This window comes from Agelaius tricolor, unplaced genomic scaffold (genome assembly GCF_023055355.1).
Source record: "Agelaius tricolor isolate 1412-34295 unplaced genomic scaffold, bAgeTri1.0.p SCAF_6, whole genome shotgun sequence".
NCBI classification, from domain to species: domain Eukaryota; kingdom Metazoa; phylum Chordata; class Aves; order Passeriformes; family Icteridae; genus Agelaius; species Agelaius tricolor.
This window is the reverse complement of record NW_027269266.1, coordinates 54,760,600-54,775,410: the sequence shown is the minus strand read 5'-3', so window position 1 is coordinate 54,775,410 and position 14,811 is coordinate 54,760,600. Positions and strand designations below refer to the sequence as shown.

Genomic DNA, 14,811 nt, shown 5'->3' with positions numbered 1-14,811 from the left:
CTTCTTTCACTGTGAACGAGCTAGTTCTACTCTTTTCAGAATCACCAAAACAAGGAAGAACAAGAATTAAGCTTAAAGAGCTAATGGATACATTTCCAACAGAGAAGGATAAAATATTCAATGTCTGGAGTGGGGGGATAGCAGTGCATAGTTTTATTTGATTTCTAATCTTCTTTATGTTTCCTCTCTTCCATTTATTTGCTGTCTGATGAATGTTCTGTTTTCCTACAATGCCCTTCAGGGTTGCAGGAGAAAGGACTGGTGACAAATACTGAGTGCACTGCAGGTGACAGACGCCTCTCAATAGGATTAGGGCAAACTTGAACCTGCACTGAGGAACACAAAGTTAGGACCCTGGTGAAGTCAGGATCCTGGTGAAAAAGACATAAAATGAATTTATATAGTGCAAAAGATCTACAAAGAGTTTGGTTTGTGTGCTGCCCTGTTGATAGAACAAATAATTATTTATTTAAATATCAGAGTAGTTACTTGAAAAGACTGCCCAGAGCATCACAGCAAAGTCACTGCGGTAGAGGCAATGAGCATTTACTGTAGTCACCTGCTGAAGTCAAGGTGCAGAAACAGGAATCCAGTAAAATATGGGATTTAAATATTTAACTTCATTAGGGTACTGTGCTCTTAAGTATATAAATATCCTCAGTTAAGACCGCAATTAACCGCATCCACTGCTTTCTGTTCATGTCCAAATCCTAGTGTGAAATTAGTGATTCAAAATCAGAGGCTGTGCCAGATTTTCTGTTGAACCTGGAACACTCCTGCCAGAGGGCAGACCAAAGACACATATGACTCCATAGGATAGCCCAGGAACTGTGTGAAGCTGGCAGTGATTGTCTGTGCATGACAGGCCAGCCAAGATTATCAGACTTCTAATATACAAGTGTATGCTGAAGAACTACTGGGAAACTGGCAAGAGGATGTGAGTAGTTTCTATTAATTTGCATCACACGAACAGTAAGTTGACATCACAGAAGAGCTGAAACCCTAAGTTAAAGTAAAAATTATTGTCTATTTCATATGACAGACAATTTTTCTGCAATACAGAATTTTAAATAAATTCTATATATATAGAAAAAAATCAATATCTGCCCCAAGATTTAAAAGGAAGACAAAGTTCTGTACAAGATTTTCTGCAGTGATTTAAAATGCATTACTATCATAAGCTCAGAACAGTATCTTCAGTACTGGACTAACTCAGTTGACCCTTCACTCAACAACTATAAAATACAAGAGACAAACATGTTTAGGTTTTGGAATGTATGCAAAAGTTACCCAATAACACACTTGTTTTGAGGATTATAGTTCAAAGAGCATTTATAGCAGACACAAAAGTATGCCACTGCCTGTTTGCCTCAGATCACACACTGAAAACATTCTAAAGATCAGTGTTTTTTGGCTGTCTCAGAACCCATGAGTCAAACATTTTAGAATAAACAGATTTTTAAAAATACCTCTTTTTTGGGTAATGTATAGATTTCTAGGAATGATACAAAGGAAGGAATCAGCCAGAAATACTTTGCAGACCAGAAGGTTAGTTGTGTGATATACTGCAAATGATTCTAACCATTGATTTAAATGTGGCCTTGTTTTCTATTTACTTAACAGGGATAGTTGTTGCTAAAAATGTCCACAGGGCATCTTCTGGGTTTGTTTTTTTTTTTTTTTTTTGCTCTTTTTGTATTCTTTTGTGTTTTTTTGCAATGCTAAACCATATGCACTATTGTATTCAACATATGTCTACAACATATGTACATGCATATCAGAACAAGGGAGAAATGTCTGAAAACTCTGGGCAGATGAGGAAAATGGATTGCTTTAATTTTCATACTATTCTTATATTAGTAATTTTATAAAATTTTAATGATTTAGTTTTATTAGTGTTATTACTAACATGCATAGTACTCTGTATACTATGCATATAATATGATGCTCACAGGTTTTTCTCACTTTCCAGATGCTGCTTGGAAATCTAGGAAATCTCTGTTACAAGATAGTAACTTAAGGTAAGAATAATACTCTAAGAGGTAGTGATAAGAATACAGAGGAACTCTGACACAGAGACAGTGGGTTTGAAATTACTTTGACTTTTTTTATTGCTGAGTAATTAAAGCGGTAAATAGAATGCTAATGGTAGAGACAAAGAAGAGCTGATTTGGAGGGGCCAGGTACAGTGCAGCACTGTACCTAGCACAAAGTTCCTGTCCATGATGGGGGTTGGGAGAGGATGCTTGTTTTAGTTATAGGTTACATTCAGATTTCAATATTAAAAATATATATAAAAACTGCATTTTAATAGTCTTCTACTAGTTTTGCAGCAATTCACTACACCTAGAGTCTACCTTTCCCTGAATCTTACAAGGACATCTAAGATACCAGGTTTAAAACACTACTCCTGATTTAGAGCCTTTTATACACCAACTTGCAGGGAATTCAAAGCTGCAGACAATGAAATCACAAGAGAAGCCACATAAGCAAGTGTGGCAGTTTTCCTTCTGGATCCAGCTGTTCTTTGAATTTCAGTCATAAAAGTTATCAGTAATCACACAGAATTAGTTGTGTTTCTGATGTTCTTCTGGAAATTGAAGGAAAATGGTTCCTTCACATAAGACTGTTATGTAAAATCTTCTCACCTTAGTTCCTGAAGTAGGTACGAGTCCCACAGCTGCCATATAAGTACTTCCAATTGTCTTGATCTTTTCAATATCCTTATAATATTCTTTGTCCATAAGCTTTGTTTAAAACATAAAACTGTTAAATATTACATAACATTTTAGACAAGCAACCATAGTTATCAGACAGTACGTGCAAGTTCATTAAACCATATCATATTTGCTAAGTTGAGTCTTGCCCACTTTGAGGTCAATGAAAAAAAAGGTCATTAACTTTCATTTTTGATATTCTTCCTATATAAGAGAAATTTTAGGTCAGAGTCATGTGCCTAAAAGTACAAATTTGGCACTTTAGAGAAGCCCAGTGGACACAAACTATGATTAAATAGGAAGTTTATAGTACTGTTTTAGTAAACAGTTCAAGATACACTGATTTACTTCAGATAATCACGTTGATAGTTATCTGATAGAACGGGTGTGGTCAAAAGACAAAGTGTTTAGACCTTACCTCATCAAAATCAGCAATAATTTCATTTAACAGGCGTAAACATTCCACTCCCATATTATTGCCATCCAGTTCGATGTAGAAATCATTGAAATTTGGGATGGAAGCAAACATCACTCCCACTTGTGAATATGACTGATAATAAAGGTCCTGTAGTTCATAAGCAGATGTAATGTTTATTTTAAAAGATTAATCTAAATTAAACATCATTATTACATTGCTTATTCTACTGCTAAGCAATAGCTAGGACAAAGGCCATCAGTTTTTCTAGAGAGAAAACCAGACTTCTTAAAATAATGTTGAAAGATATCTTCACTTAAGACCACAATAGAAAATTAACACCTAAGGTATTAAAACAATTTAAAACAACGTAGGGGTTATTTTCTGTTTAGACATAGAAGCAGTGAGCTTCTAAAATTTGGACAAAGTTTTAACAATTATAGAACATTTATTGTACAAGAAAAATAATTATGTTTTCTCAATCTTGTTTTATAAGCAAAATAAGAGATGGACCAATTTTATCCTGTGGTCCATTACTGGCCTCACTCCTTCAAGTTTTTCCATGTGTTGTGGCGTCCAATATAATATAATATAATATAATATAATATAATGCTGTTCTGTATGGTAACGTTTTTGCTTAAAAATTTGGAAGGCTCAAAGAAAGCAAAATAACTCTTCTGTGGTTCAAATACTTTGACCCAAAGTCTCAATAACAGTATCATGGATATTACAGCTACTCCAATGCTGAAGGCTTTCAGATGACCAGAAGGACTCTCTTAAGAGAAGACCATAAGGCTTTCTTGAACCAACTTATTGAGCCACTGCAGCCTTTTATGTTAATCTGAGTCTTCCTTAGGCATGTAGAATTCTCTGTTTTTAACTTTAAATAGATGGTTTTGGTAATGGTAGCATACTTTCCAGAACTAGAGTGGTTAGTACATAAAAGTCTGGCAGTTCATGCACTTCACCATTCAGAACCAAACTGAGCTCATGCAATACTGTGATAAATTCCAATATCCTACATTGATTGGGAAATGAAAAAAGTGATTTACATGCAGGTACTTGGTTGCATTGATATTGAATGACAACTTTCCCTTATTCTGAATTGTATTAAAATTCTTCAGAGAAGGAGGACCATACAGCAAAAGAAATAATCTCAAACTAATTCTTGAATGCAAATTTTTACAAAACTACTATTTTTACATGAGCAAAGTTTTTTCCAAGCCATTATTGAAAACATACAATTGTAAGGTGGCCCAAGCAACACAGGCCCATACAGCACGTATTTAAATTTTATCTTGGTTTACCATATTTCTTGGATTAGACATAAGAAAATGCTGTGCAACATGGGCTGGTAACAGGTTGAAAAGAATTCTTTTATTATCCAGCTTGACTCTCTCCATATCATCTCTCTCTTCTTCTGCCTGTTGGAATAGAGGAGAAGAAAAACCTTTACAAAAAACCAACACTTAGCTGAGCCTATTTATATTTATTCATCCTTTGGAATTAAAATGAACAAAATGTAGAGTAGCAATCTAGATTGAGAACAGTTCTCTTGTACCATGCTTCTACATTAGGCAAAATCCCTTTAAATCCTTAGTAAGGTAATATCTCTCAGCTGTTTTCAGTGTTTGATCAGCTGAGTGTATTGGTATCTTCTATAGTTCTCTGTTCTTTTAAATAGAAATTTGATATGTTTACAGAGTAAATCAGAATAATCCCACTTAAATCACAGTAGCATTGGAGGCCAATTACTTCCCAGGTAGTTCAATACAGTGACAGCAGTATTTGATCCATCTTTCAGACAAAAGAAGCCAATGAGAATCTCCAGTGTTTAAAGCAAACCTATGCACTTTGCAGTAAAATTGAAACAAATCTGATAAGACTATAGATTTAACAGAGAAAAAGAATTTAAAATTGAGCATCCTTAAGAATGATGTACAAATTAAAAAAAGTAATATAAAAATAGTTAACATTTCTAGAGAATGTTTTAGTTATGCTGGTGTTTGTCATGAAAATATATATAGTTCCTTCACAACAGAAATTCTGTTATTGATGTGAATGACAGCATTCAGAAAGAGTGCTTAGGACTTAAAACATCTGAGGTCCCTAACCCAAGATTTGGGCATCTTATTACAAGTGCTTGACTTACAGCATTAGTGTGAGTCATATAGGAGGAAATTATTCTAAAAATCAGACCCCTTATTTGAAAAATATTGAATATCTAGGAATCTCATTTGGGACTTCTAGGTTTGCAAATTCCAGCCTAGTCTTTCATAGATTCATGTGCAAAATTACTTTACTGGCATTTGCTCCTTGTTCTTAGAGTGACTTTTGGCCTCACACTGATTTCAATTAGAAAACACTTGATCAGTATTATATTCATCTCACAGAAATCATAGCTTAGTCTTTGTTCCTCAATCACACACACAAATAATCTACTGTGATCCCAATGTGATTTTGTTTATGTAATTACAGTCAGTAGAAGACTGGAAAGCCAGATTCTCAGGCATTGTTGAGAAACCCCAGTCACATAAATCATTAATGAACCTGTTCTAATCTTTCTTGTGTCCAATTTATATCTGAAATTTGGTATCCTGATCTATTACAAAGTCCACATAATTTCTTAGTATCCATTCCTATTTAAGTAGGAGAAAACCAGTCACCTTGCTTTTGTATAGTCTAAAAATATTATTTCATGTGAATTTTTTTCCAGGTAGCTAAGTTTTGTTTTCCATGATGAAACTTAGGAAAAAACATTTTTATTCAGGTTACACAGTCTGTTTAGCCTGCAGTTTATTCTGTATTTTAAAATTTCTTTACAAGTAGAAAGAGTTCTGAAAGAGAACTGATTTCATAAACATAAATTCTTTAGGAATTGTTGCCTTTTAAAATAAATTCTCAGCTCCTATTCTAATTTGGGTAATAAGAAACAAACCTGTTCTAGAGGTGAAATATCAGTAAACTTTAAATAGCAATTAAGTTTTGCAAGAAATATACCTGAAGCTTTTATTCTAACTATCTATTTCCTGTTTGTGAGCTGTTTTCTTGACACTTATTTTGCTGCTTAAATTTCACATGCTCTTTTCTTAAAATATCCTTCCCCTATTTGGTGGTATAAGTCTGACTTACTGTTTTCTATAAACATGTGAAATGGCCTCTGGCATTTAGTTTAACTGTTGGAATTTAAATGTTTTAACAGGAAAAATAAAAAGGTTCTTCGGCTGAAAATCCAAACCAAGCTTGCAACTCCATTTTACATCACACTGGAACAAGGAAAATTTTATTCTGACAACAGCAAATAGGTTTGGGAACTGAATTGATGATCTTAATAAAATATCCCTTCTGATCTTCCTTATCCATTCCTCTATTTTTTAAACAAGAAATTTTGTTGTTGCTTTCTTCCTAGGAATGTTAAGGTTCTCATTTAACCTACCAATACAATATGGGCAGAATGCCTTCCTAAAGAACAATACTCTTTTGAGTCAAGGTGTGGAGATTTCTAAGCTAATCAAAAGAATCAAGTAGGTAAGTGGAGTAATCAGTTTGGTGCATTGTATGGGTAGTAATGTTGCTCAATCACTGGCAGCTGTTCATTTCTGGTGTGGAAATGTGTGATGAAATCTGCCTTGCCCAACTGTGGACCAAACTCTTCATTTTGGAAGAAATTATTGAAAAGATTCTCCAATACATCCATCATTATGTATGAACCATGACAAAACTTTCAGAGTAAATAACACCCGTGACTAAGAAGTAGAGAACTGAGCTCTTGAGTGAAGAGCTAATGGCTCAAATCAAGCTATCAGAGTCATGTCTGAAGTGGTGGCAAATCATCTAAGATCAGGGAAAGGCATTAATGATGCCACTGTTGCTAATGATAGAATGCTACATTTTCAACACACCTAACAAGTGTCTCTTCCCTTTTTGGATGCAAAACTGTTAACTACAATTTTGGATCTGAGAGGGTTCAGTTGCCAAAAATGAGATTGTGGGAAAAAGACTTGACCTAAAATTAAAGATAACAGTATGGAAAATATAGGCGGAAGTATGGTTGCTGCTCTCTGGATGGAACACAGTCAGCACACCCAAATTTCCATGCATAGTACAGTCTAGGGGGAACTAAATGGAGAGTGGAGTGGAGTGGAGTGGAGTGGGACACTGCAACCAGGCTCTGTTGAAACCCTTGGAGAAGAGGGTACTTGGTGGTACTTTTTAGTTAATAGGCCACGCAGCAGCTGGAAGCCTAGGGAGATAAAGGAAGATGTCCTGCTATTGAATCAGCAGCTATGGCACAATTACCCTCCTTGGATTGACACGTATCCCTATCCTAAGGTTATGTCAGATGCTACACCGATGTTATCTGCCTCCAAAGCATGACCACCCCTCACTGAGTAATATGTATGACTAATGTCACTCAGGCTTTGCATAAATGTAAAGAAGAATTAAGAAAGGAGAGAAGACTCCATTTTAACTGCTGGGCTTAGGTGGTAGGCTGAACCTCTCTTCTCCCCCATATGGACACCTATGGGGTAAGAAGTGTACTCTAGTGAAGTGAACTGCACTCTGATCTAGCAGACCACTCCATGAAGGGTGCCCATGGCCGAAGGTGATGGCAGACTGCTTAAGCAACAGGATCTCAGCTTTCCTGAGCCATGGTCAGACTAATCAAACACTAAGGGTTTGAGAAAATCTTCATTTTCACATGAAAAACTCCTAACATCATGGGAAGTCCTTGAATAATATCATGATAATTCTGTGATTCATGGTGGGTAATGATAGGAAACCCAAATTAGAGGCAAAATATGCTAACAGAAGAACAAGGAGAGTGCTCTTACTTTTTTGTTCCATGAACTATTTGAGGCCAAGCACCTCCTAGCTAAAAGAGAGAGAGAGGAGTGCACTCTCTCCATCTGTTCCGGGAGAAATTTGTGCTGATAATACTCAGGTGGGGCAGTGCAGTGTCCTGAAAACTAAGCTGTATTAGCCCTGCCTGATCTAGCTCCAGAACTAGAAGCAAAACATTCATGGAATTAGCATAGCATTCCTTCTGATTTATTTTCTCATGCTGAAAAGCAAAAGCATATTATCTTAGACCACACACTGGGTCAATACTGCTGTATTGTTCCTGGTACCCAACATGGAGTCTCTGCATGGACTGCACTTAAACCATCCACATACTATGCCTAACATCCTGCTTTATTATTGAAGTAATATGTTAGGAGTATGAACTGAAGTGTGCCTTCTCTGCTACTACTGCACAGAGCTTGAGTATCTATTCTCTTGCCTTGCACTCTTGCCTAAGACAGCTCTCATTTATTCAGTTCCTCAGGAGCTGCTTGGGGAAAGAGGAAATGTCTTCTTGCATCTCTCACAAGGGAAGATAAAGGAGGGAAGGTGAAGTAAAAAAAGACTTTGGTCATATTCAAGAGTGAGGACTCTGAAACTATCCCATCAAAGAGATAATATAGGAGGGAAGTAAGCCAATTACTGGTATTTTCTGGACCTTTTCCTAGCTTCCTGCTTTCTGCCTTTCAGGGAAGTGCAATGAAAACTGTCCTTCCTCCTTGTCACTCATGAGCTTCTAATGAGCAGCTGAGATTAGAGGATGCATAGGCATCATTCTTTCTCAGGAAAAACAGACACTAGGAAAAGAGAAGGAGTACTTGGGGCTGAAAGATTAAAATAGCACAGATCAGAGGCATTTACATTCCTGGTGGGAATATTATCCAAACAGCTAAATGGCATTTAAACCTTCATCTATTTGACCCTATTCCCATTGGTTAATTAAGGAAAGCTGACAGGATGATATTTATGCAATAGCTACTAGCTCAAAAAACAAGACAGATTATTGTGAAAATAAACAAGAAAGAAAGTGCATTGGCATGACCAATATAATTTTTCACATTCTGCTGTTCGCTTATACCTATTTGGTATTTGTGGCAGCTAGGTCATTTTGTGGAACCCAACTGTATTTGCAGAGCTGCAGTATTTAAAAGCAGGCTTTATTTCTGCACTGGAAATGGTGACAGAATTTAAAATATTTTTATTACTATGACTTTTTATATCAATCTAACTAACATCTACTGCATTTTACATAGTTACACATGATCCTACAGCTTTTACAATGTTGGTAAGTGGTTACCCATCCTCTGTCTGGGAAGTGGTCTGAACAGTTTTATCACCTGACAGTTTAATAAGCCTAAAAATGCTGTAGAATGGTCACTGACTAAATAGATACCACATGAGAATACAGTTTCAAGATCCAGTTAAAAAGAAGCTGAGCACCAATGCCATGAGAATCTCTTTTTTTGCGCCTGAAGATGGCACTACATCCACAGGGAACAAACACATCACACTGCATTTGTAGCACCAGGTTTTTGAGTGGAAGTGCTAAGACACCTGGTGGGTCTTGCCTGTAGGCTGTAAAATTCTTATTTCTTGCGAGTGTAATGGGCTAGAAAAGACAGCAGAATGATATTCTGGTATTCCCTAAAGAATGCACCAATTGAATGTATCAAATGAAGTCATATAATTGTATTATTCTTGTTTTCCTCCCATGACAAATCCTAGGTGAGTGAGCAACTACATTTTTTGGTAGTTTTAGGATCTTCCTGAATTCCTTACTTTTTTTTCCCCTCCCAGTTCTGTTAAATAATTTGCATAATAAAAAAGTGATTATCAGTCACAAATAAGTAAAATCTCCTATATTTGCTATTCATAGTTATTGTCATATGACAAACAGAGAGTTACACAATAATGTTATGCAGAAAATGAAATTCTCCTCCCACTGCCTATTAAAAATATCAAGAAAACAGCCAACAGATATTTTCTGAAAATACTGTGATATTCAGAAAAGTTAAATCTGGCACAGAAAAAAAAAATATAGCAAATCAACAAGAGACTATAACACTACTGATTGGTGAACAGAAGGTACAAATATAAATGTTTTAACAACATATCATCCATAAAAAAGTATTTTTCCATGCAATGTACATAAATTCTACTGTATTATCACTGTTCTGATAATGCAGCCTAGATGAGTGGAAGTCGGATTAACTTGTCTTGAAACTGTGTAATTTTTCTTAATCAGTTTTTCTTGTTTGAAACTGCTCTTCTTCAATGTACTTTTTTTCCCCTGATGGGGTGAAAAAAAATGTGTTGAATTATGTTTTCCTCAGACCTTAGCACAGACCACTGGATATGTATCTATGTATTCCTATGATTAGTTTTGGGGTACTTTCACGGTTTAAAGTATAATTTAGTAGTACTGGACTGTTGTTCATGATGCAATAAAAGAAGTTATCTATGAAATCCTTTTTATTACAGTTTATGCCACAAGTGCTTTTGTTCATCTGAGAACATTTTTACAGGATTAGCCCAATAATGAATGTTACTAAAAGTATGCAAACAAAGTGCTTGAAGCTTCCAGAAATTTGTCTGAAATTCCCCCAGATGTGAGCCAGCAATTGAAAAGCTTCCTAAAATGACAGGAATATCTTCACACAGCAGGGACTGGCTACTAGGAGATGTAAATCTACATTTAGCATTTGGTTCATTCAATTCAGTGTTTGGACAAAGAAACAGCACACTCACTTTGCAAAACAGAAAATCTCCATAGATCCTGTGCACTAAGTCAATGGTCTTTCTAAAACTTCTGTTACCAGAAATATAACCAAGTTAAGCCAACATGGTTTAACAGTAAGTAGTACTATGGCTGTAGAGAAACATGACCAAGACTGCTTTTAGCCTTATAGAAGGCTCCTGCAGTGCAGCAGCTACAGAAAACTGGCTCTTATTTGTCACCTCTTAAAGGCTGCTGAACAATTAGTGGCCTGGAGTTTTCTAACTACTCAAAGGCAGCTTTAACATATAGATATTTCTAATAAACAGTGTTCCCTGAACCTAGCAAGTTCAAAGACCATGTTCTGGGGCTTTTTGGTTTTTTTTGCTTATTCATTTGAATGGGTAAGCAAAAGAACAACTTCTGTAACATCCATCATGGACAGTACTCCTGGTTGTTATGACAATTAGACCTTGGACTCAGTATCGTTTACAACCAATGCACAGAGTGGAAAGCAGAACAGCATTTCTTTTAACGTGTTATCCACTATTACTTACTGTACAGAGAATAGATCTTCCACTTGGAATGGAGAAGATGAAAGGTATATGCCTAGATAATCTAAGAGGCCAAGAATATAATCATTGAAATCATAATAATTTGAAATCAGCATACTGATTTCAAAGAATGCTAGTTATGTTGATCCCTAAATTCTGAATTTTCTACCTAAACGGATTTTTTCCTTTCTCATTATTATCACACAAACCTCACACACAAGGTGGCACCACATACATCTCTGATTTACAATTGAAAATATCTGAAAATGGCATTTGGTTTTCTCAGATGAAAAACACTTTTTGAAATGGTACCTGAAAATGCCAGTGGACAATCCTGAAATTTCACGTCTCTTATCTCCTCTTACTGTCCCTTGGAGAAAGTGCACAATGGTTTTAACAATAGTGATGATGACTAGGTATTTTTATGTAACTTGTCTCTAAGAAAACAGAAAAAGTCCATATTTCTTCCTTTACCACTGTCCAAGTCCAGGTCTGGTCTTTCATTAGAAAACCATGCCATACTCCTGTACTCCAATTTTTTTAACTGATTAATTGCTAATTAAAAGCTAACTTAAAACTAAGAATCATTAAGCAGTACTTCCATTAGGGATTCACAATTTGCCATGCAAGTTGCAGTTGCTGAAATGATGAAAAGTATTTAAGATGCTGGAACTCTCTCTTGTTCCACTGAAAGGTCACAGGATAGCAGAAACTGGTACATTACTGCACTGCTACTCTATTTCAGGGCTAGGAATAACATATAGAAGGTTTTGTATTAATAGATCAGATGGCACTCACATACTTCCACTATGTGCCAACCCATATCAAATTAGAACCATCCATCAAGGCAGGTGCTGAACTGAATTTCAAAATCAGGCAATCTTTTTTTTCCATCTGCAAATTGTATTTGGCACCACAGCAAAGAGAAACTAGTAACAGTTTATCCAAGACAACCTTCTGAGGCTAACATTCACAGCAGTTATCAATACTACAGGTCATGGGACAAAAATTAAATTGAATGATTACACTCAGTTGAACTGTACAGAGTTGAGAGAAATTATAGAACAAGATAATCTTAAAGCATAAAAAAAGGGAACACAGTCTTGGACATCAAGTCAAACAAGAAATCCCCCCACAGCTTAACTGCTGGATGGAAAAACTTTTCAAGCAGAAGACAATAGAACTAAGTCATAACTGATTTCTCCATTTTATGTAATACAGTGGAGCCAGGGATATGTTCCAGTCAACCAGTAACCCATGTGTTCCAGTCTTATTATATTATGTGTAAAAGCAAGCACTATAATGATTTAAATGGTCCTCTTGACAAAATAATTAACAGGGTGCAGGTGAGAACAGGTGTGTAAGTTTGGAAAACTTCCAAATTCCACCAAATAAACTTACATATTCAACTTTCTCCTTCCCTTGGGGGCCAGTTTAAAACACTTTGGAGGTGGGAATTAGACTGCTGAGAGGTGTGACAGGAGGTAGACATATCCTGATGACCATGTTATGGCTAATATAATTTCTATAGGTTTTTGCTGGGTCTATTATAGTTAGGAAACATATTTTCAAAAATGGTCCCTGCACTTGGTATCTAAATAAATTTCTGATCTCCCTCTGGGAAAGAGTTCCATAGTTTCTTTTTATAATATAGGTTTAAATATTTCGTTTTATCAGTTTTACCTGCTTCTTTTCAGTTTACCTGAATATTTACCTGATTTACTTTCACTCCTTTTTGTAATATAAGATAAAAATTCCCATGGATTTAATTTCTTTATCTCAAATTTATATTGTTAACAGTTTATTCCTAATGCATCTTAGATATAAATATATTGTTTGACTAATGATATACTGGAGCAACTGCTAAGAAACAAAAAAAATCACTTCTCCAGGAAAAATGAATTGTATAGATCTGTGGAAAGAAAGCTGTAAAATAATCTTTCACTGTGAACCCCAAAAGACATGAAAAAGTTTGTGTCTGAGTCCAAGTAATTTGTCCTGAAAGTATTTGAAAACCAATTTAAAAAGTCAGACAATATTTTGTGTGCATGGATACTATGAAGTCCTGTGATTTACCTGCACCGCCCAGAGGTAGTCCAGACGCAGTTTCAAGTCCACCTGTCTTGAATGCAGTGCTAAAGCACAAGAAAATAGCAAAATAGCTAGTATTGGTTCATAGCCACGCATGTAAAAGGAGCCGCCCCTTAAAAAGACGAAGAAAATAAATGTGTTATTCCAGGTCTAATACCTAACACTGCACATTTAATATCAGATCCTTAGTTTAGAACACATGGGTACCTCCTAATCACTAGGCTCATCTGGGCAGGGAGATGGGTGAGAGTACATCTGACCACTGCATCACACCAACATGCAACTCTTGAGGATTTTTAGATGCTATGCATTATTGTAATGTGTGCGCATGTTTTTAATGAGAAAATATAAAAACATTGAAAAGCTCAAAAGCTTTATTGAAATTGCGATTGATTGAGGGCTGCTGAAATATGGCAGTTAAGTTTTTAACTGTGTTTTTCTATTCCATAGGATAGCTAGACTGCAGAGTGTTCAGCTGGGGTGCATTAGTATAAAACTACAGAACAATGGGGCAACAGTTGCCAGCTCCCAAAAGCTGCTCCCCTGTTGATGGATGTTACTAGGTCCTACAATTGTTGGGGAAAGGATGACTGATGTGTTTCTTATGCTCTACTCCTAGGCAGCACTGAACACTAGAGGACAATTCAGAAATAAGTAGTCAATGTGTGACTATCTATAGAAAATTACCCGTTGCTTAATTTTGCAAGATACCTACCCCACTGCTTTTCTGTAACCACTGAGTTCCAGAATAACTATGTACAAAATTGTAACAAAAAGCAGGAGAATAATTTTTGGCAAGGAAGATACACGTAGAAATATTGCCAAGGTGAGAGTCCCCACTACACAGGAAAGGAAAGCATAGTGGGCTGTGTCACATGGAAGTTCAGTCATTGTTTTATTTGTTCCACCAGGAGAAATTATAACTATTGAGCTGCTGGAATTGGTATTCCAAACCCAAGGCATGCAGCCAACCTAGAAAAGACAGGAGAGGTGAGAAGGGAAGAATGTTAAATATGAAATAAACAGAAATGTAGTTGCTATGGAGGCTGACTGTAGTTCATTGCTAATTGGAAAAAATATGCCTGTGGAGTTCCCACTAAGCTCAATGCTGTATTAAAATCTCCTTTTCCTGCAATGCTCCACTGAGTTTTAGGGGAGAGACACAATTTGTTAATTAGATGCCAATAAGGGCAACCAATTGAAGCGTGGGCTTAGTTGAATAGTTTCCCTTTCAGTGTTCAAACCTAAGAGATTCTCAAGCCAGGATATTCCTGCAAAATTAAGGAACTTCAGTTAACATTTTATTTGGCCATGCAGGTGAAAAAGGCTCTTTTACAGAGCACAGAGATAAATTATTGTTTTGCTGACTATGTAAATCACATAAACTTCAATTACTTGAATACAAAATAAAATATTTTATTGAGTGAAAAACTAAACATAACATCTTTTCCCATGTCACAGCTACTTCTGCTG

General features: G+C 36.0%; 1 protein-coding gene across 2 annotated transcripts in view; it reads right to left on the bottom strand.

The window, feature by feature from the left end:
- Positions 1–14,811, bottom strand: part of ADCY1 (adenylate cyclase 1) — a 161,640-nt gene that overhangs the window by 14,805 nt on the left and 132,024 nt on the right. For both annotated transcript variants that reach the window (XM_071429866.1, XM_071429867.1), the window contains 5 exons: positions 14,054–14,310; positions 13,324–13,450; positions 4,440–4,556; positions 3,136–3,282; positions 2,649–2,747 (listed from right to left, as the gene is read on the bottom strand). In XM_071429866.1, the coding sequence (XP_071285967.1) occupies positions 2,649–2,747; positions 3,136–3,282; positions 4,440–4,556; positions 13,324–13,450; positions 14,054–14,310 (747 nt within the window). The remainder of the gene's footprint in view (positions 1–2,648; positions 2,748–3,135; positions 3,283–4,439; positions 4,557–13,323; positions 13,451–14,053; positions 14,311–14,811) is intronic.